The sequence below is a fragment of the Melanotaenia boesemani genome, chromosome 24 (assembly GCF_017639745.1).
Source record: "Melanotaenia boesemani isolate fMelBoe1 chromosome 24, fMelBoe1.pri, whole genome shotgun sequence".
In the NCBI taxonomy this organism is placed as follows: Eukaryota; Metazoa; Chordata; class Actinopteri; order Atheriniformes; family Melanotaeniidae; genus Melanotaenia; species Melanotaenia boesemani.
The window spans coordinates 6,956,404-6,978,665 of NC_055705.1; the positions used below are offsets into that span (position 1 = coordinate 6,956,404).

Genomic DNA, 22,262 nt, shown 5'->3' on the forward strand with positions numbered 1-22,262 from the left:
GGTTTAGCTAAATCAATTGAAAAGTGATGGTTTCAACTGTTATCTGCTTAGGCAGTCTGGTTTTAGGTAGCATATACTGGGTTTTATAATGATAACTGCAATAATGTGAAGTTTCAGCAGCCTCAGGATTTAGAGGCCCTGTTACTAAACACTTTCATGATAAAATATGATTGTCTCAACTGGTCTGTTTAGTAGAATTTGTTCAACACATTTGATGTTAGTTGGCTGGACTTTTCAGTTCAACTGGTATTTAATGTGTGGTCAGAATATTCTTGTTCATCATGTTAACAAGCAGTAAGCTGAGGAATTTGTAAAATACATGTTTTTGAACATTTAAGTAGTAATTCACTGTAATCTTTTCAAATCAAATCAAACTTTATTTATAAAGCCCTTTTCATGCCAAAAGTAAAACAAAGTGCTTTACAAGATTAAGAAATTTAAACACAATTCAATTCATGCATGTTAAAAACAAAACAAGCCTTTACACATCAAAACTTTATTACAAAAAATTTATAACACCAATGATCTTTCGGTCGCACGCACACACACACATACACACACATGACTCTTTATCTTCTGTCTCCAAGCTGAAAGCAGGTATAAAATATTTAAAGTAATAAATAAATAAATAAATACCTGGCTTGATGATGCTTTGAGGGAAGCTCAGAGTATTAGGTTCAAACAACTAATAGTTATTAATTAAACAACTGGTATAACTGAATTATGTGAGTTGAAATGACATATATATCGATCTAGAACCATGAAAAGATGACGCCGGTGCACCTGGCTGCTCGTCTGTTGCTCTCCCTTTGGTTTGTGTTTTTGCTGATTTTATGCCTGTGCTCGCTGCTTTCGGAATCTCTGCTGATGTATGATCGTCAGTTTCTTCTAGAACTTCAAGACAATGCTGGAGTTCCATCAACGTCCTGCTACAGCCATCATACAACTCTCCCTATGTTGCTATCGGGCATTCCGGCTTACCTGTTCAGGGCGTTGGCCCTCCTCCTACGGCAGAAACGATCCTGCAGAAACGGTGGTCATCTGGTGAGGCTGAAGGCATCCCTGGCTCACTTCTCATCGTTTTCCCAACTGGGATCTGGATCATACGCGGTGCCCTGGCATTCCCTGGATCCTCCTGATGTCTACCTTGTACCTGTTGCTGACTTTGTGGGCCAGCGCCGCCGCTCCTGTTCTCCTCGACTCCGTCACCGCGGGGTGAATCCAGGGAACCTAAGGATTTGCCGTGCCACTGATCATGCTGTGTTAGCCTGCCTGGCTAGGTTGGCTAACCCCGTCACCACACTCAACTTCTGTCTGCTCAACATCTGTTCTCTTACAAACAAGGGGGATCTCATCCAGAATCTCATCTCGGACTGTAAGTTGGATTTTCTCTGTTTAACTGAAATGTGGCAACAGCCCAGTGACTTTATTCATCTCAACTCATCCGCCTCACCTGAGTTTGTTTACATGTCTAAACCTCACGGCTCCGGCAGGGAGGGTGGTCTCGCCATGATTCAGCAGTGGAAAGTAAAGCCACTTGAGGCTCTGGCGCTTAATTCATTTGAATATATGGCCTCACAACTCTCTGGTTCAACTCCCATTATTCTATGTATTGTGTACCGACCACCTAAACCCAATAAGGACTTTTTGAATGACTTTGCGGCTCTTCTGGCCCATCTATCCTCACTCTCTCCAAATCTGATAATACTTGGTGACTTCAACATTCATATGGACAAGGACAACAATCCTCTTTCCAGAGACTTTGGATCCTGTCTAAACAGTTTTGGACTACAACAATACATAAATTTCTCTACTCACTTCACTTCAAATCATATTCTGTACTTGGTTTGCTGCTCTGGTGTAATTCCTACTGATTCTATAGCCCTTCACATTCCCTTCTCTGTTCATAAATTAATCTCCTTCAAAATAAGTGTGTCTCTGTATAAAACTCACCCTCCCCGTTTCATTTCCTTCAGGAAAATCAAGGCTATCAATCTTCGACACACTGTCTTCTGCCATAAATAACCTCTCCACTTCTTGTGATTTTTCCACTCCTGATAATTTAGTTTCTCACTACAATGATAACCTCAACAACCTTCTTAACATCTTCGCTCCACCGAAACACAGATGTGTTTCCTTCTCCCGCTCTGCTCCATGGTTCACTCCCGCCTTGCGCTAGCTTAAAGCCAAAGAACGCCGGCTTGAATGCCTTGCCAAGAAAACTGGACACACCATTCATAAGGACATGTGCAATAGCCACATTCATCTATATGAGGACTGTATTGCTTCAGCAAAATCCACATACTATTCAGGTTCAATCTGTTCTAATGAAGGAAATTCTAAATCTCTCTTTTCACTGTTCAATAATATCACAAAACCTCCTGACACCTTCCCTCCTCATCTTTACTCAGTTGACTTCTGTAATTCTCTTTTGTTCTTCTTTACCTAAAAATCTCAAATATCCATCAGCAACTCACCACTGGAGGAGCTCAGGAAATCCAAACCTTCCACCTGCCTGCTCGACCCTCTCCCTACAGTCCTATTTAAAGCGTGTCTCCCTTCACTGGTTCCTCACATCACTGCCATTATTCATTCCTCCCTCAACACCAGATATGTTCCACTAGCCTTCAAGACTGCTGCTGTCACTCCGATCATCAAAAAACCTGGTGCTGATCCGTCTGACTTCAGTAACCTTCGTCCCATTTCTAATCTTCCCTTTCTCTCCAAAATTCTGGAAAAGGTTGTCGCCTCTCAGCTCCACAAACACCTCACTAATAATAACCTTTATGAACAATTCCAGTCTGGCTTCCGTCCTTTTCACAGCACAGAATCTGCTCTGTTAAAAATCACCAATGATCTGCTGATGGCAGCTGACTCCGGTCTTCTTACAATCCTCATCCTCTTAGATCTCAATGCAGCATTCCACACCATCTCACACAGCATCCTCCTAAATAGACTGGCCACCCTTGGTGTTTCTCATACTCCTCTCACTTGGTTCACCTCATATCTCTCCAACCGCACACAGTTTATTCAACTCAAGGCCTACACTTCAGAGTCACTCCCTGTCTCGGCCGGTGTACCCCAGGGATCAGTCCTGGGCCCCCTTCTCTTCATCACTTATCTTCTCCCCCTTGGCTATATTTTCCATAGACATAATATCAACTTCCATTCCTATGCAGACGACACCCAGCTCTACATCTCCTCCAAACCATACTCCTCTCTTCCACCTTCCTCTCTCTCTGACTGTCTCCGGGAAATCAAAGCATGGTTCTCCTTCAGTTTTCTCAAACTCAGCAGCAGTAAAACTGAGATTCTAGTTGTCGGCACGCCCTCCACTCCAACCAAGTCTCACAGTTTCTCCATCAACATTGACAGTTCTGCCATTTCCCCCTCCCCTCAGGTCAAGAGTCTCGGCGTCATTCTCGACAGCAACCTATCTTTTCAAGCCCACATCAGTAGCATTACTCGGTCTGCTTACTTCCACCTTTGTAATATCAACCGTCTGCGCTCATCACTCACTCCACATGCTGCTGCAATCCTTATCCATAGTCTTGTCTACGGTGGCCCAGAGGTGTCACAGCAAATAAAAGCCGCAACACAACAAAATAAGTCACAACACTACAAAATAAACCGCAACACAACACAATTAGGCACAACACTACAAAATAAACCCCAACACAACACAATAAACCACAACACTACAAAATTAACCGCAACACAACACAATTAGGCACAACACTGCAAAATAAACCGCAACACAACACAATAAACCACAACACTACAAAATAAACCGCAACACAACAAAATAAGCCACAACGGAAGTTGTCTTTTTTTTTTTTTTTAAGATTTTACCACCGGAAGTTAGCTACACCAAGTTTCAGTCCAAACAGATGGGAAGTTGGAGATTTTAGGAAGCAGCCGGAGAAGTAAGTAAAATACTGTTTGTTAATAACGTTTATTCATTTCGGCATGCGCTTTTATGAATGCTTTTAACTTTTTATGTGTAGATTAAGAGTCATTGCATGTTCGATGTATGCACACGGACGAGGTACAGTCCGTTGCGACAAAGCAAAGCTGCAAGACAGTGCTGGGGGCTCGCATCAGTCTGCATAAATACATATTTCTCTCTCTCTCTTTTTGGTGTGTTTTTGTTTTAAATATTTTTTTCACGTTAACGTGCTTTATAAATAGACAAACACCAAACGGAAAGGCACTGCAGCTGTACTTTATTAAATGTAATTGTTAATAACTTAAACCTCTGTTTCTCTCCCTCTTTATTTTACCAGATCATGTTTTGTCCATATTGTGGAATAAATCTACAGATTGTCCTGCTATACTGTGCCTCATGCGGCAGGAGTATTCAGTTTTTGAGAAGTCTTCAATCGGAAGGTATAGTTTTGTAATTTTCTTAAAGATTATGGATTTCTGTATTGTACTGTAAATGATTAGGTTTATGAGCTAAGCATGGTGGTGAAACTCAAAATAAAGTCTAAAATCTCATTTCATTTTGCAAGGGTTACTCTGGTAACTAGTGCATTTCACTAGAGTTAACAGGTTAACACTAAAACAACAAAAAATCTAAACGAGACATTAGCTTTTCAGTTTCTCATTTTGTTCATTAATCAGTCATGTAAAAGTGTGTAAATTAGGGTTGCCACCTTGGATTTGTGGAAAAAAGGGACACTGGACATAAAGTTTGGGGCAGAGGAATCGGGGATTATTATCAGTTCAAACTAAATTAACATGAAATTCAGACATAGGAGACAGAGACAAAGTCCTGTTAATATTTTTAATTTTTTACGGATCAAAATCTCTCATACACAATGCTGACTGCTAGGCAAAACAGAGTAGATATCAGCTGATAATTTTGATGAGTCACCCTATATTTGGGCTTACATGAATTTGCTCCTTCTCCTTCCTCGTCCGTTGTCTCTCCTCCCATTTTAATTAAAGACTCCAAAACTTGCCGAAAATAAGACGGACGCCTGATTCAGCTTGCTGTCTGTCTTCCATCAAGTTTCCCTCCCTGGCCTGCTTGGCTTGCGCGGGCCACTTTCAGCGCTTGGGCACGTCACTTGCGTGTGACGTACAGCCACATTAACACAGAGGACATCTGTAGACTACAGAACGAAGGAAATCAAATAAGGTTTTTGCATTTTCCCCGAAAAACCGGGACAAATTGTGTCCCGGGAGAGATTTTATTTTTCCCGGGACAGCTTGTAAAAAAAGAGAACAATTCTGGGAAAAACGGGACTGGTGGCAACTCTAGTGTAAATGGTAGTGTACTTTTTCCTTTTAACTGTTTTCACATATTTATCCTTCAGGTCCTGAAGCAACCATGGTGGATGAACTTATTCACAAGTATTTCGCAGAGGGCCATACCTCTGAAATAATATTGGACTTACTGGCAACCAAGCACAACATTTCAATGAGTCTCAGCACTTTAAAAAGAAGACTACGAGATGCAGACCTGACTAAGAGAACTAACTATACTCCTATTGCTACTGTACGGGAAGCCATTTCTGAGGAGCTTCAGGGATCAGGCAGGCTTTTAGGATACAGAGCAATGTGGCAGATTCTCAAACAAAAGTACTCATTAACAGTGAGAAGATATGATGTGATGAACCTAATGAGAGAACTTGACCCATCTGGGATAGAGAACCGTTCTCAGAGAAGATTTGTCCGAAGAACGTACCACTCAACGGGACCAAATGAAGTTTGGCATGTTGATGGATATGACAAACTCAAACCCTTTGGAATTGCCATAAGTGGCTGTATTGATGGCTTCTCCAGAAAAATTATGTGGCTTGCATGTGGAAAGTCCAACAATGACCCAAGTGTCATTGCTCAAAATTATATTAAATGTGTAGCTGAATTTGGAGTTTTCCCAATGCGCCTCCGCACGGACTGTGGCACAGAAAATGGACTTATGGCAGCACTCCATTGTTCTTTGAGATCAGAGCAGAGCGATGAACTTGCAGGAACCAGAAGTCACATGTATGGCACTTCAACATCAAACCAGCGCATTGAAAGCTGGTGGTCATACTTTCGTAAACAAAGGTTTTTATCCCAAATATTTATATGTATCACACCATATTTTTGTATTTACTGTATGTGATGGATTCAAAAAGCAGCCAAGCCAAACTGAGCGCGTCTTCAACACAGTTTACTTTCTAGTTTGAGACTGTTAATGGTTTTTACATGACAAACTCTACTTCTTAAAACAAAACGGGTCACATGACAGACATTGTTGAGCCTTTTATTGGAGAAGGGTATTATTTTTATTATATTTCCTTATGATACAATTTGTGTTCCCAGGATACAATTTTGGATAGATCTGTTTGGTGACTTGAGGGAGAGGCATCTGTTCAATGGCAGCTATGAACACACAAGGTTGCTGCGACACTGCTTTCTGGATGTGCTACAGAAAGAACTGGATGAATACAAGCACCACTGGAACACTCACATTATTCGTCCTGTTCGGCAGTCAAATTGCCCATCTGGAAGACCAGAGGCAATGTACTTTTTGCCTCACAGGTGTGTATTGCAAACACGTAAAACAAGTACAATTGGATAACCTCATATTACATCTACATCATGCATTCATGGAAAAAACACTGATAGTGCAGTTGCATAAATTTAACATGTTTGAAATGGTAAAAGTTTGGAATAATGCATTTACAGCTTTAGACTATCAGTTATTTTCTAAGATTTGATGGTGTATTTTAACCTTTATTATGTAGTCTTGTGGGGTTTCTTTGTTTTTTAATATTAAGACATTTTGGCAAATTATGGACTTGTCAATGAAAAAAAAAAGCATTCCATTTTAAACTTTTATTGGGATGGAGTGAAAAAACAAAGCTTGAAATTTAAGTAAAAACAAACCACTGTCAGTGTGATGTTTATCTTGCATATTTTCCCCCTGTATTCGTTACCAGATTCAATGGGATGAACTGTGGATTCCCAGCATCCCCACAAACTCTGAGCCAGCTTGAAAGACATGTGCCAGCACCAGCAGCGCCCGATGGGGACAGTGACCAGCATGACTTTGAAGAACTGCAAAGACAGAGTGGTTTGGCACCACCTCTTCAGTGGCAGTCTGCTGTAGAGAACTACATCACCCTGAAAAACATGACTGACATTTAATATTAATTTCACATTCAGACTAATTCAGCTACCAAATGGAGAGAACATTATATTTCCAGACATAACCCTTTGACATATAGGAAAACTACAACTTTTAGAAACAGCTGACAGAACAAAATGAAGGAAAACAAAGGGCATGTTCAAAGTTTTGATCTTTTGACAAAATAAGAGTCTATAGCTGAGAATTTCACTTTTCTGTCCTGAACACAGAACCTTTTTTTTTTTTTGGTACATTTACATAGTTCAGACTGTTTAAAAACAGCCAAAGCCAGGGGAATTCTTAATCCCAAAGTTCATGTTGGCTTTGAAGGTGTTGTAGTTATCCAAGAGAGGCAGCTTTAAAGTGTTGGCACATGTATTTGCCATGGGGAACTTGGAAGTGGTAAGGAATTGAAGGCGTGGCTGAGGATTCATGCCAGCAGGAGGTATGCATGGCACACCTGTGGCAAACATGAAGATCTCCTCCAGAGTCACTGCACTGTCATTGTCTAAAATTAGAAAGCATTTGAACATATTTACTCAATTGTAATTTGGGGGGATTACATCACTGAAAATTATATTAACTAACCTTCGCAGTCAAGAAGGTAATCTGCCCAGAAACTTCTTGCTTTGTTCTCCAGGACCCTCATGTTGCTTCCCACAGGACTGAGGTGGGGTTGGAATAGGTTTTCCATGTCTGTCGGAGTTAATTTGTGATTTGAATGACAGAGAACAGGAGTTAGGACAGCAGGATGCTGCTGCAGTGCTGTTAGAAACTTCAGACTGGCAAGTCCATCTTTGAACCTAAAATGCAATAATACAGTGGATTGTAAGTAATATGTCTTACTGTTAACTGTTTAAGCAACAGCAATAAAATACAGTACCTGTCAATTGCTGTGTAGTTCCTGTCAATTATATACCATCTAAGGTACTCCTTAACAATTGAGTGTTTTTCCTCCACTGACACAACACGTTTAAAACACCCTGCAGTCTGCAACATGGTGCTGTTCTGGAATATCAGGTCTCGCAGGCTCTCCAATGTGGATGCAACCTCAATCTAAAAATGGAATGTCTGTCACTCATTTCAAGTGCAAAATTAGTCAAAATAACATATCACAAAACTATCATGGCAGAAAGTTTTAAGTGGACAAACTTGTGACCTATCCAAACCTTTCACCTTTGCTAAATCATAACAAACCCCTATCAGTGACATTCATACCTGTTGTAGCACTTTCCCTATTTCTTCATCTGTGATGTCGCCTATAGATGGATTGAAACTGGACTGCCCTGAGATGTAGCTGACCACATCTTTTGAAAGAAAATTTGGGCCAGGTCCACCATGTACAATAGACATGGCAATCATCTTCCCTGCCAAACTGTATTCATCCTCTCTGATTGCTGCTCAAGGAAATGGAGAGTAATTAAGTATGAAATTAACTGCCATACTGGACCATAATACAGGCATTGCGTGACTGATGTACTTTTCCATTAAAATAGTCCCCACAAAACAATACCTGTTGAATTGTAGACAAGGTAGCGGCTCTGTTCCGGACCATCAAATATGGGTCGTTTGTTTAGCCTTTTCATCAAAAGGAAGAGGAATTCTCTTTTTGGACCACCTGTATCGAGACCTTCCTCAAATCTGCCTTCATCATCAGAGAACTTCACAAGGAGATCGTTTGTTTCAGCAAATGTTCCTCTTCTGAACCCTCTCACAGCTCCATCCCAGATGTCAGATTGGCAGATGTTAAATCTGTTGACAGCGCCGCGATCGATCTGGAGTGCCAGGTTTGCGATGACCTCTGACACAGAAGGCTGTTCCACCCTACCGACAGATCATGACCATGTTAGTTCTTTAACTTATCGAGCTATGTGATGGCATACATCTAACCAGAAAGAAACAACACCTTCAAAAAATACCCATGGTCTTACTCTGCATCATTTTGAGCGTTACTACTCTCTTTATCACTGCCAGAGTCCTCCTGTTCCTCTTCTACAAGAGGTGCATAGAGTTGTGTGTATTTCCTGAGAAATGGTATACAAATATTTATAAATTGTTGATGTTTCCAAATTAACATTACTCTTGAACTTTGCAGAGTAAGAAAAATACCTATAGCATGGAGTTTCCAGTGCAGATGTTGATGTTCCTGGGCCCTCTTCTGAGTCAGAAAGTAAAATCTGTGTCAGAAATCATGAAAAACAGATTGGTGAATCGTGGTACTGAAATATAAAGATTTAAAATATCCTATCTAGAAACAGATACGCATGTAAGGAAAGATGATGTGGATCTCAAAGTCATTGTGAAACACTGATTAAGCAAATTGTAGAAGAAGTGTATGACAATATTTTTTTAAGAAAACTACATGTGAAGAATAAACATTCAAATTAGGGAGCCACATATTACCGTATCAGAGCCAATGTGCAATTCTCCGTCATTGCTGGTACTGTTCAAGGCAGGATCCCAAAGCTGGAAATGCATACATATCCAGTATACTGTACATCAATGTAACATTTAGGTTTGGTTTACAAAATTATTTTATGTTATGTTAATTATAATCAATGTTAGAATGATATAACATCTCTGCAGGACAATATATCTAAGTGGTATTTTGGCATTTAAAATATGTCATGCATCCTGTTATTTAAAAACTACAGTAGGTTAAGTGTAATTTTTGTGGCTTTGTTCAGTCTTTAGGCATAACCTATAGTACAGATCTGCATAATAGCAAATGTTACATTCACCAGTGTATCAGCTGAATTGAATTCTGCAGCACTTCTGCTTGTAATGATCACTTCTGAGTCAGATGTGTCGGAGCCTGAGGTGGATCGAGCTGTGAAATACAAGACCAGACATAAGATTTAAACTTAAATATTTTGACTTCAAATTTTACAGATAGTAAATCAGTTGAAGACAGGTCTTGTTTGTTTGGTTAGTACTTTCATTTACTTACAATAATTTTGGAAATCGGCAGCTGTACATATGTACACTGTGATGCGTTGGTATGCCTTTCCCACTGCGTCCTTGTACTGTTTCAGAGTGAATGGTGTTTCTGTTCCTGGTATGTTAATTATCCTTGTACCATCAGGGTAAAGTAGGAAGTAAGGTCCGCCTTGCAAATTGCTGTTGAAGTCCTTCAATTTTTGTACAGCTGCTATTTGCAAGTGCTCAGCATCCAGCTCTGGATTCACTACGAGTGGTAGAGCTGTTCCTCTTACAGGTTTTAGTGCTCCATCTTTCAGTTGCATCAGGGCAACTGAAATCTACAGATAAACAGATATTAAGGGTATTTGTAATCATATTCCTTGAGCCAGTACAAATACACAAAAAACAGGAAAAAGAAAAATCATTAACGCTGGCAAAAATTACCTTCACACTGCTCTCTTTCAGAGGTCTTTTTTTCTTTTTGAAGAATGACTGCCTCTCCTTCTCTTTTAAACTGCGGAACTTGTGGAATGACTCCACTGCACACTTTACTGTGCTACCTGGTTCAAAATGCAATCAGATCTTATTAAGAGAATAAGTGAAATATGAGAATATGTCTCTGATCATCTTGTTCAGACATGTTTTATAATTATACTGTACAGTACAGTGTCACTCCAATTTAAATAAAATGTTTTTTTAAGATACTACCTTCAGATGTTCCAGTCTTATCATGAGTCAAGAATTTGATATCCTTGCCACATGAACTGCAAAATGGAGTTAGTGACTCCAAGCTGAATCCACAAAAAGGGCAATACATTTTCCTCTGCAAGAAAAAAATATTCAGTATTATTGGGCAATTCCTCAGACAAGTAAACTTTTATAGATGTAGTTTGGCATCAATGTAATCACATGCAACAGTTCTACAGGCAAACCATGAGATGTAAAATAAATAAATACAAATAATAATAATTATGTTCATGCCATATGCTAAAAAGGTGAGTTCACTGCTTTTTGGGGCGATTTTGACCACATTAGACCAGGTCTTGCTTAAAAACAAGATCTAGACTTCAAACCTGGGCTGAAAGCATTTAGATTCATTATAATAGGTTCATATATATAAATGCTTTTTGTGTGAAAATGCAAAAATGGCTCATTTCGTGGATTTTAATGGTGGTTTTGTGAAACATTTTTTCTAAGTAAATTAATAAATAAATTAACAATGGTCATTTGTTGGATCCATTTAATATCTAGCCCAGATAAGCCTTTGTCCTGCTGAAAAACTACCAGACTTACACGGCAATCACTAACCTCGGACCTCCTGAGCCACTGCCCTCCAAATTTTACATATTTCCCTGTTGCCTGAAACACACCCGATTCAAATCATTGCATCATTAAGAGGCTCGTGCAGAACTTCAAAAGCTGCTGGAGATCCATCTTATTTTGATCATTTATATTGCAACCAGGAAATTACTAAAACCTGCAGGATACTGGCTCAAGAGATCCGTAGTTTGGGATCCCCTCTTAGACTCTTAAGATAACAAAGAAAATATAGGGCGCACACGATGCGCTAACACAACACGTATAGTGACACACAGAGGTAATCACAACTGAGTGGGGTGACTTGATGAAAGAGACCAGTGACGTAATAAATGTATGTGTCTGATCACCATAAATTAGGTAAAGGTCCGCTTTCCTCGCAGTCACTCCTTTCACAACAGAGGTAGGCTTTTCAGTTGTAAATACTTACAACGGACTGAAGCGGTCTATGTCGACAGTTCACATTACTACCTCGAACAATGACTCTTAATTTACACATAAAAGTTAAAAGCATTCATAAATGCGCATGCCGAAATTAATAAACGTTATTAACAAACAGTATTTTACTTAATTCTCCGACTGCTTCCTAAAATCTCCAACTTCCCATCTGTTTGGACTGAAACTTGGTGTAGCTAACTTCCGGTGGTAAAATCTTAAAAAAAAAAAAAAAGGACAACTTCCGTTGTGGCTTATTGTGTTGTGTTACGGTTTATTTTGTAGTGTTGTGCCTAATTGTGTTGTGTTGCGGTTTATTTTGTAGTGTTGTGCCTAATTGTGTTGTGTTGCGGTTTATTTTGTAGTGTTGTGCCTAATTGTGTTGTGTTGCGGTTTATTTTGTAGTGTTGTGACTTATTTTGTTGTGTTGCGGCTTTTATTTGTAGTGTTGTGACTTATTTTGTTGTGTTGCAGCTTTTATTTGCTGTGACACCTCTGGGCCACCGTACTTGTCACATCCCGCATTGACTACTGTAACTCACTCCTCTTCGGTCTTCCCAATAAATCACTTCAGAAACTGCAGCTTCTCTAGAACTCTGCTGCTCGTATGCTGACTCACACCCCTTCCTTTAAACATATCTCCCCTGTACTTCAACAACTACACTGGCTCCCAATAAAATGCAGAATCAACTATAAGTTACTGGTCCTCACTTTCAAAGGCATTCACAATCTGGCCCCTCCTTATCTGTCTGATCTCCTCCATATTACCACTCCCTCTCTCCCATGCTCTTAGGTCATCCTCCTCCGTTCACTCTGATTGGTTAAGCCCCGAACCCCACACCACACCCCTCCCCCCTCCTCTGCTCTCACATCTTCAGACACAAGTTAGTTTTGGCACAAATATCTCGCAAGGAATGAGCCAAAAGTCAGGCCACAGTTTTATCACGCTGTGACTCGCGAGAGCACATTTGTGACTTGCAGCAGCAGATTCAGGAAATTGTAATCGCTAAGTTGAAGTTGTAAAGCAAAATGAACACTTGAAAAAAAATTTAATTACAAGTAAACTATGGAAGATAATTTGTCAGATGGACTATTTTTTCTCTGTAACTTCAAATTCAGTTCACATGTGTGTGAGTTTTCTTTACAGCAGAAAATTTTGACATACAAGTTCAGATTTTTGATGCACAGCTTCTCACATTGTATTCTACAAGTTTTCACATCAAATCTACAAGTTTGTTCATTTTGGCACATTATTACCTTCATAGTGTTTTTCCATTCTGACTGACTTGCTTGCGCTACTGGTTCATGTAATTTGCATAATCCGCATAATAAAAAGGCTGCTCTGGGGTTGAGACTTCGGAGTTGGCACGAGATACTGCCTGAGTGCTGAACCACTGTCTCTCCCCATCGCGATGTTAAAAACCTGAACCTGAGTTCTTTGTGTCTCATTTCTTGATAGAAAAATACCTATCAACTGTCTCTTTGTCTGCTTCTCGATTCTTTTTCATGTCTTCCTCTTCATCTGCTTCTCGTTTCTTCTTCATGTCTTCTCCATCTCTTTCTTGATTTTTCTTTTCCTCTTCCTCTTCATCTGCTTCTCAGGTCTTGTTCATGTCTAACTTTTCATCTATTTCTCGATTCTTCTTCATGTGTTCCTTTTCATATTCTTCTCCATCTGGTCCTCCGTCTGCTACTATGTCTTCCTCTTCGACTGTTTCTCGATCTTTCATCATGTCTTCCTTTTCGTCTGATTGCTGTTTCTTCTTCATGACTTTCACTTCATCTGATCTTGAATCGTCGTCATGTCTTCATCTTCCACTGTTGCTTGATTCTTCTTTATGTCTTCCTTTCTATCTCCTTCTCCATCTTAATGTGTTCCTCTTCTTCTTTTCGATTCTCCTTCATATCTTCCTCTCGTCTGCTTGTCTATCTGGTCCCCCGTCTGCTCCAATGTCTTTTCCTTCATCTGCTTCTCGATTCTTCATGACTTTCTCTTTAGCTGTGTCCCAATTCAGGGTCTGCACACTTCGAAGTGCGCAGACTACGTAGGCTACAGAGCGTCCTCCGTAGTCTACACACTTCGAAGTCTGCTTAACATTCGTGAAATGGGACAGCCTACCTAGTCTAGAAGAATTTCCCATAGCATCAACACAGGACCTTGAATCAATTAAACCTCAGAAATTACTCGTAGGAAACGCCAGTAGACGCTGAACATGGAGCGGCAACACCGACAGTAAAAAAAAAAAAAAAAACACGGTTTGAGGCTGTGTTGTTTTCCAGCCGGTACACACTTCATTAACCCCTTAAAAGTCATTGAGTATCAAATATTACTGAATTTTAATGTCACCATTTAACAAACATGCTTTCAATGTACTTGATTTTGTAACGTTTATACTAAAGTGTAGTTAAAAAACATACTTTTTTTTTAAATAAAACTGTTTAAACTTAATACGACTCTTCTGAGGTTGCTGATTCGCCACCGTTCTGTGCGCAGTGAATTCTGGGAGAAAAGCGGCCGTGAAGGATGCATCACCAGCAGCCTTCGTTTGAGGCCAAACGAAGTGCGGATTCAAAGGGTGGATTCGGAGGGTCCTTCAAATTCTGTGAATTTGGACAGTATTTTGTGCACCGCGATGACGTATGTGGCCGAGAAATCCACACTTCGAAGTGTGCAAAGCCTGAATTGGGACACACCCTATGTCTGTTTCTCAATTCTTCTTCTTGTTCTTCTCTTCTCTTCATCTCAATTCTTGTACATGTCTTCCTCTTCAACTGTTTCTCGATACTTCATCATGTCCTATTCATAATCGTATTCTCGATTCTTTGTCATTTCTTCCCCTTCGACTGCTTCTTGATTCTTTTTCGTGTCTTCCTCTTTATCTGCTTCTCCATCTAGTCCTAAGTCTGCTCCTATCATCCTTCATCTGCTTTACGATTCTACTACATTTCTTCTCCTTCATCATTTTCTTGATTCTTCTTCCTGTCTTCCTTTTCATCTACATCTCGATTCTTGTTTATGTCTTCGATGGGTTCTTAAATCTTTTTCATGACTTTCACTTCATCTTCTTCTCGATTATTCTTCAAGATTTTTTCTTCTCTGGACTCAATTCTTCATCATATCTTCCTCTTTGTTTCTCAATTCTTCTCCATGTCTTCTTCATCTGCTTCTCAATTTTTCTATTTCTTGTCCATCATGTGCGTTCTTACACCTCCACTTCACAGTCTTTCTCACACCTCCACTTCACAGTCTTTGTCACACCTCCACTTCACAGCCTTTCTCCCACCTCCACTTCACAGTCTTCGTCACACCTCCACATCACAGTCTTTCTCCCACCTCCACTTCACAGTCTTTCTCACACCTCCACTTCACAGTCTTTGTCACACCTCCACTTCACAGCCTTTCTCCCACCTCCACTTCACAGTCTTTCTCACACCTCCACTTCATAGTCTTTGTCACGCCTCCACTTCACAGCCTTTCTCCCACCTGCACTTCACAGTCTTTGTCACACCTCCACATCACAGTCTTTCTCACACCTCCACTTCACAGTCTTTTCACACCTCCACTTCACAGTCTTTCTCACACCTCCACTTCACAGCCTTTCTCAAGCCTCCACATCACAGTCTTTGTCACACCTCCACTTCACAGTCTTTCTCACACCTCCACTTCACAGCCTTTCTCAAGCCTCCACATCACAGTCTTTGTCACGCCTCCACTTCACAGCCTTTCTCCCACCTGCACTTCACAGTCTTTGTCACACCTCCACATCACAGTCTTTCTCACACCTCCACTTCACAGTCTTTTCACACCTCCACTTCACAGTCTTTCTCACACCTCCACTTCACAGCCTTTCTCAAGCCTCCACATCACAGTCTTTGTCACACCTCCACTTCACAGTCTTTCTCACACCTCCACTTCACAGCCTTTCTCAAGCCTCCACGTCACAGTCTTTTCTCACACCTCCACTTCACAGTCTTTCTCACACCTCCACATTACAGTCTTTGTCACACCTCCACATCACAGTCTTTGTCACACCTCCACATCACAGTCTTTCTCCCACCTCCACTTCACAGTCTTTGTCACACCTCCACTTCACAATCTTTCTCACGCCTCCACCTCACAGTCTTTCTCACACCTCCACTTCACAGCCTTTCTCACACCTCCACATCACAGTCTTTCTCACACCTCCACTTCACAGTCTTTGTCACACCTCCACTTCACAGCCTTTCTCCCACCTCCACTTCACAGTCTTTGTCACACCTCCACATCACAGTCTTTCTCACACCTCCACTTCACAGTCTTTGTCACACCTCCACTTCACAGCCTTTGTCACACCTCCACTTCACAGCCTTTCTCACACCTCCACTTCACAGCCTTTCTCACGCCTCCACTTCACAGCCTTTGTCACACCTCCAATTCACAGTCTTTGTCACACCTCCACATCACAGTCTTTCTCCCACCTCCAATTCACAGTCTTTGTCACACCTCCACTTCACAGCCTTTCTCAAGCCTCCACTTCACAGCCTTTCTCACACCTCCACTTCACAGTCTTTGTCACACCTCTGCTTCACAGTCTTTCTCACACCTCCACTTCACAGTCTTTGTCACACCTCCACTTCACAGCCTTTCTCACACCTCCACTTCACAGCCTTTCTCACGCCTCCACTTCACAGCCTTTGTCACACCTCCAATTCACAGTCTTTGTCACACCTCCACATCACAGTCTTTCTCCCACCTCCACTTCACAGCCTTTCTCACGCCTCCACTTCACAGTCTTTGTCACACCTCCACTTCACAGCCTTTCTCAAGCCTCCACTTCACAGCCTTTCTCACACCTCCACTTCACAGTCTTTGTCACACCTCCACTTCACAGCCTTTCTCAAGCCTCCACTTCACAGCCTTTCTCACACCTCCACTTCACAGTCTTTGTCACACCTCCACTTCACAGTCCTTCTCACACCTCCACTTCACAGTCTTTGTCACCCCTCCACTTCACAGTCTTTCTCACGCCTCCACCTTACAGTATTTCTCACACCTCCACTTCACAGCCTTTCTCACGCCTCCACTTCACAGTTTTTCTCACACCTCCACATCACAGTCTTTCTCACACCTCCACCTCACAATCTTTTCTCACACCTCCACTTCACAGTCTTTCTCACACCTCCACATCACAGTCTTGGTCACACCTCCACATTACAGTCTTTCTCACACCTCCATATCACAGTCGTTGTCACACCTCCACTTCACAGTCTTTCTCACACCTCCACTTCACAGCCTTGGTCACACCTCCACTTCACAGTCTTTCTCACACCTCCACATTACAGTTTTTCTCACACCTCCACTTCACAGTCTTTGTCACACCTCCACTTCACAGTCTTTCTCACACCTCCACATTACAGTCTTTCTCACACCTCCACATCACAGTCTTTGTCACACCTCCACTTCACAGTCTTTCTCACACCTCCACATCACAGTCTTGGTCACACCTCCACTTCACAGTCTTTCTCACACCTCCACATTACAGTTTTTCTCACACCTCCACTTCACAGTCTTTGTCACACCTCCACTTCACAGTCTTTCTCACACCTCCACATCACAGTCTTTGTCACACCTCCACTTCACAGTCTTTCTCACACCTCCACATCACAGTCTTGGTCACACCTCCACTTCACAGTCTTTCTCACACCTCCACTTCACAGCCTTTCTCAAGCCTCCACATCAGTCTTTCTCAGGCCTCCACCTCACAATCTTTTCTCACACCTCCACTTCACAGTCTTTCTCACACCTCCACATCACAGTCTTGGTCACACCTCCACTTCACAGTCTTTCTCACACCTCCACATTACAGTTTTTCTCACATCTCCACTTCACAGTCTTTCTCACACCTCCACATTACAGTCTTTCTCACAGCTCCACTTCACAGCCTTTTCTCACACCTCCACTACACTCCTCCATTTCACAGTCTTTTCTCACACCTCCACTTCACTCCTCCACTCCACAGCCTTTTCTCACACCTCCACTTTACAACCTTTTCTCACACCTCCACTACACTCCTCCACTTCACAGTCTATTCTCACACCTCCACTTTTTCACTCCTCCACTTCACAGCCTTTTCTCACACTTCCACTTCACTCTTCCACTTCACAGCTTTTCTCACACCTCCACTTCACAGTCTTTTCTCACACCTCCACTTCACAGTCTTTTCTCACACCTCCACTTCACTCCTCCACTCCACAGCCTTTTCTCACACCTCCACTTTACAACCTTTTCTCACACCTCCACTACACTCCTCCACTTCACAGTCTATTCTCACACCTTAACTTCTTCACTCAACCACTTCACAGCCTTTTCTCACACTTCCACTTCACTCCTCCACTTCAGAGCTTTTCTCACATCTCCACTTCATAGTCTTTTCTCACACCTCCACTTCACAGCCTTTTCTCACACCTCCACTTCACAGTCTTTGTCACACCTCCACTTCACAGCCTTTCTCCCACCTCCACTACACAGTCTTCGTCACACCTCCACATCACAGTCTTTCTCCCACCTCCACTTCACAGTCTTTCTCACACCTCCACTTCACAGTCTTTCTTACACCTCCACTTCACAGTCCTTTTCTCACACCTCCACTTCACAGCCTTTTCTCACACCTCCACTTCACAAGCCTTTTCTACACACCTCCACTTCACACCCACTTTCACACGACTTCACTCACTACCTCCACATTCACTAGTCTTGGTCACACCTCCACTTCACAGTCTTTTCTCACACCTCCACATCACAGTCTTTCTCACACCTCCACATCACAGTCTTTGTCACACCTCCACTTCACAGTCTTTCTCACACCTCCACATCATAGTCTTGGTCACACCTCCACATTACAGTCTTTCTCACACCTCCACTTCACAGCCTTTTCTCACACCTCCACTTCACAGTCTTTTCTCACACCTCCACTTCACTCCTCCACTTCACAGCCTTTTCACACACCTCCACTTCACATCTCCCCTTCACAGTCTTTCTCACACCTCCACATCACAGTCTTTGTCACACCTCCACTTCACAGTCTTTCTCACACCTCCACATCACAGTCTTGCTCACACCTCCACTTCACAGTCTTTCTCACACCTCCACATTCACAGTCTTTCTCACACCTCCACATTACAGTCTTTCACACACCTCCACTTCACACCTCCACTTCACAGTCTTTCTCACACCTCCACATTACAGTCTTTCTCACACCTCCACTTCACAGCCTTTTCTCACACCTCCACTTCAAAGTCTTTTCTCACACCTCCACTTCACTCCTCCACTTCACAGCCTTTTCTCACACCTCCGCTTCACAGCCTTTTCTCACACTTCCACTTCACACCTCCACTTCACAGTCTTTTCTCACACCTCCACTTCACAGCCTTTTCTCACACCTCCACTTCACTGTCTTTTCTCACACCTCCACTTCACAGCCTTTTCTCACACCTCCACTTCACAGCCTTTTCTCACACCTCCACTTCACAAGCCTTTTCACCCTCACTCACACCTCCACTTCACAGACCTTTTCACACACCTCCACTTCACACCTCCACTTCACAGTCTTTCTCACACCTCCACATCACAGTCTTTCTCACACCTCCACATCACAGTCTTTGTCACACCTCCACTTCACAGTCTTTCTCACACCTCCACATCATAGTCTTGGTCACACCTCCACATTACAGTCTTTCTCACACCTCCACTTCACAGCCTTTTCTCACACCTCCACTTCACAGTCTTTTCTCACACCTCCACTTCACTCCTCCACTTCACAGCCTTTTCACACACCTCCACTTCACATCTCCCCTTCACAGTCTTTCTCACACCTCCACATCACAGTCTTTGTCACACCTCCACTTCACAGTCTTTCTCACACCTCCACATCACAGTCTTGGTCACACCTCCACTTCACAGTCTTTCTCACACCTCCACATCACAGTCTTTCTCACACCTCCACATTACAGTCTTTCACACACCTCCACTTCACACCTCCACTTCACAGTCTTTCTCACACCTCCACATTACAGTCTTTCTCACACCTCCACTTCACAGCCTTTTCTCACACCTCCACTTCAAAGTCTTTTCTCACACCTCCACTTCACTCCTCCACTTCACAGCCTTTTCTCACACCTCCGCTTCACAGCCTTTTCTCACACTTCCACTTCACACCTCCACTTCACAGTCTTTTCTCACACCTCCACTTCACAGCCTTTTCTCACACCTCCACTTCACTGTCTTTTCTCACACCTCCACTTCACAGCCTTTTCTCACACCTCCACTTCACAGCCTTTTCTCACACCTCCACTTCACAACCTTTTCACACACCTCCACTTCACTCCTCCACTTCACAGTCTTTCTCACGCCTCCACCTCACAATCTTTTCGCACACCTCCACTTCACAATCTTTTCTCACACCTCCACATTACAGTCTTTCTCACACCTCCACATCACAGTCTTGGTCACACCTCCACTTCACAGTCTTTCTCACACCTCCACATCACAGTCTTTCTCACACCTCCACATTACAGTCTTTCTCACACCTCCGCATTACAGTCTTTCTCACACCTCCACATTACAGTCTTTCTCACACCTCCACATCACAATGTTTGTCACACCTCCACATCACAGTCTTTCTCACACCTCCACTTCACAGTCTTTGTCACACCTCCACTTCACAGTCTTTCTCACACCTCCACATCACAGTCTTTGTCACACCGCCACATCACAGTCTTTGTCACACCTCCACTTCACAGTCTTTCTCATACCTCCACTTCACAGTCTTTGTCACACCTCCACTTCACAGCCTTTCTCCCACCTCCACTACACAGTCTTCGTCACACCTCCACATCACAGTCTTTCTCCCACCTCCACTTCACAGTCTTTCTCACACCTCCACTTCACACCTCCACTTCACAGTCTTTGGTCACACCTCCACTTCACAGTCTTTCTCACACCTCCACATCACAGTCTTTCTCACACCTCCACATCACAGTCTTTGTCACACCTCCACTTCACAGTCTTTCTCACACCTCCACATCATAGTCTTGGTCACACCTCCACATTACAGTCTTTCTCACACCTCCACTTCACAGCCTTTTCTCACACCTCCACTTCACAGTCTTTTCTCACACCTCCACTTCACTCCTCCACTTCACAGCCTTTTCTCACACCTCCACTTCACAACCTTTTCACACACCTCCACTTCACATCTCCCCTTCACAGTCTTTCTCACACCTCCACTTCACAGTCTTTGTCACACCTCCACTTCACAGTCTTTCTCACACCTCCACTTCACAGTCTTTGTCACACCTCCACTTCACAGTCTTTCTCACACCTCCACATCACAGTCTTTCTCACACCTCCACATCACAGTCTTTGTCACACCTCCACTTCACAGTCTTTCTCACACCTCCACATCATAGTCTTGGTCACACCTCCACATTACAGTCTTTCTCACACCTCCACTTCACAGCCTTTTCTCACACCTCCACTTCACTCCTCCACTTCACAGCCTTTCTCACACCTCCACATCACAGTCTTTTCTCACACCTCCACTTCACAGTCTTTTCTCACACCTCCACTTCACTCCTCCACTCCACAGCCTTTTCTCACACCTCCACTTTACAACCTTTTCTCACACTTCCACTTCACTCCTCCACTTCACAGCTTTTCTCACACCTCCACTTCATAGTCTTTTCTCCCACCTCCACTACACAGTCTTCGTCACACCTCCACATCACAGTCTTTCTCCCACCTCCACTTCACAGTCTTTCTCACACCTCCACTTCACAGACTTTCTTACACCTCCACTTCACAGTCTTTTCTCACACCTCCACTTCACAGCCTTTTCTCACACCTCCACTTCACAGCCTTTTCTCACACCTCCACTTCACAACCTTTTCACACACCTCCACTTCACACCTCCCACTTCACAGTCTTTGTCACACCTCCACTTCACAGTCTTTCTCACACCTCCACATCACAGTCTTTCTCACACCTCCACATCACAGTCTTTGTCACACCTCCACTTCACAGTCTTTCTCACACCTCCACATCATAGTCTTGGTCACACCTCCACATTACAGTCTTTCTCACACCTCCACTTCACAGCCTTTTCTCACACCTCCACTTCACAGTCTTTTTCTCACACCTCCCACTTCACTCCTCCACTTCACAGTCTTTCTCACACCTCCACATCACAGTCTTTGTCACACCTCCACTTCACAGTCTTTCTCACACCTCCACATCACAGTATTGGTCACACCTCCACTTCACAGTCTTTCTCACACCTCCACATTACAGTCTTTCACACACCTCCACTTCACACCTCCACTTCACAGTCTTTCTCACACCTCCACATTACAGTCTTTCTCACACCTCCACTTCACAGCCTTTTCTCACACCTCCACTTCACAGTCTTTTCTCACACCTCCACTT

General features: G+C 42.7%; 3 protein-coding genes and 1 long non-coding RNA gene across 4 annotated transcripts; 2 read left to right on the top strand and 2 right to left on the bottom strand.

Annotated features, from left to right (window-relative positions):
- The first annotated feature begins 3,789 nt into the window (after positions 1 to 3,789).
- Positions 3,790 to 5,603, top strand: LOC121635635. The gene is made up of 3 exons (XR_006009494.1): positions 3,790 to 3,926; positions 4,287 to 4,389; positions 5,325 to 5,603. It is a non-coding gene; the product is annotated as an uncharacterized LOC121635635 (long non-coding RNA).
- Positions 5,604 to 5,691: 88 nt separating this feature from the next.
- LOC121635599 lies at positions 5,692 to 7,817 on the top strand. The gene is made up of 3 exons (XM_041978869.1): positions 5,692 to 6,060; positions 6,319 to 6,537; positions 6,939 to 7,817. The coding sequence occupies exons 1-3, from the start codon at positions 5,801 to 5,803 to the stop codon at positions 7,144 to 7,146; spliced, it is 687 nt and encodes a 228-aa protein (XP_041834803.1). The 5' UTR covers positions 5,692 to 5,800; the 3' UTR covers positions 7,147 to 7,817.
- LOC121635165 (G2/M phase-specific E3 ubiquitin-protein ligase-like) lies at positions 7,710 to 9,080 on the bottom strand (the record flags this gene model as incomplete). Its single annotated transcript, XM_041978251.1, has 5 exons — positions 7,710 to 7,929; positions 8,010 to 8,182; positions 8,345 to 8,523; positions 8,640 to 8,950; positions 9,058 to 9,080. Coding segments are annotated over 5 exons (906 nt in total), but the record flags the coding sequence as incomplete, so codon positions are not given.
- Positions 9,081 to 9,505: 425 nt separating this feature from the next.
- On the bottom strand, positions 9,506 to 11,509 carry LOC121635166. The gene is made up of 5 exons (XM_041978252.1): positions 10,757 to 11,509; positions 10,493 to 10,608; positions 10,077 to 10,386; positions 9,868 to 9,956; positions 9,506 to 9,592 (listed from the first exon to the last, which is right to left on the bottom strand). The coding sequence occupies exons 1-5, from the start codon at positions 10,863 to 10,865 to the stop codon at positions 9,506 to 9,508; spliced, it is 711 nt and encodes a 236-aa protein (XP_041834186.1). The 5' UTR covers positions 10,866 to 11,509.
- Positions 11,510 to 22,262: the final 10,753 nt, after the last annotated feature.

What these genes read in the sequence shown, in the direction of transcription:
- LOC121635166 (XM_041978252.1), bottom strand. Translation starts at nt 10,865, where the DNA reads ATGTATTGCCCTTTTTGTGGATTCAGCTTGGAGTCACTAACTCCATTT. An exon ending in TAAGACTGGAACATCTGAAG is followed by an intron (nt 10,609 to 10,756) that starts GTAGTATCTTAA and finishes ATTTTGAACCAG; the next exon opens with GTAGCACAGTAAAGTGTGCA. An exon ending in TGCCGATTTCCAAAATTATT is followed by an intron (nt 9,957 to 10,076) that starts GTAAGTAAATGA and finishes TGTATTTCACAG; the next exon opens with CTCGATCCACCTCAGGCTCC.
- LOC121635599 (XM_041978869.1), top strand. Translation starts at nt 5,801, where the DNA reads ATGTGGCTTGCATGTGGAAAGTCCAACAATGACCCAAGTGTCATTGCT. An exon ending in TCATACTTTCGTAAACAAAG is followed by an intron (nt 6,061 to 6,318) that starts GTTTTTATCCCA and finishes TTGTGTTCCCAG; the next exon opens with GATACAATTTTGGATAGATC. An exon ending in ATGTACTTTTTGCCTCACAG is followed by an intron (nt 6,538 to 6,938) that starts GTGTGTATTGCA and finishes ATTCGTTACCAG; the next exon opens with ATTCAATGGGATGAACTGTG.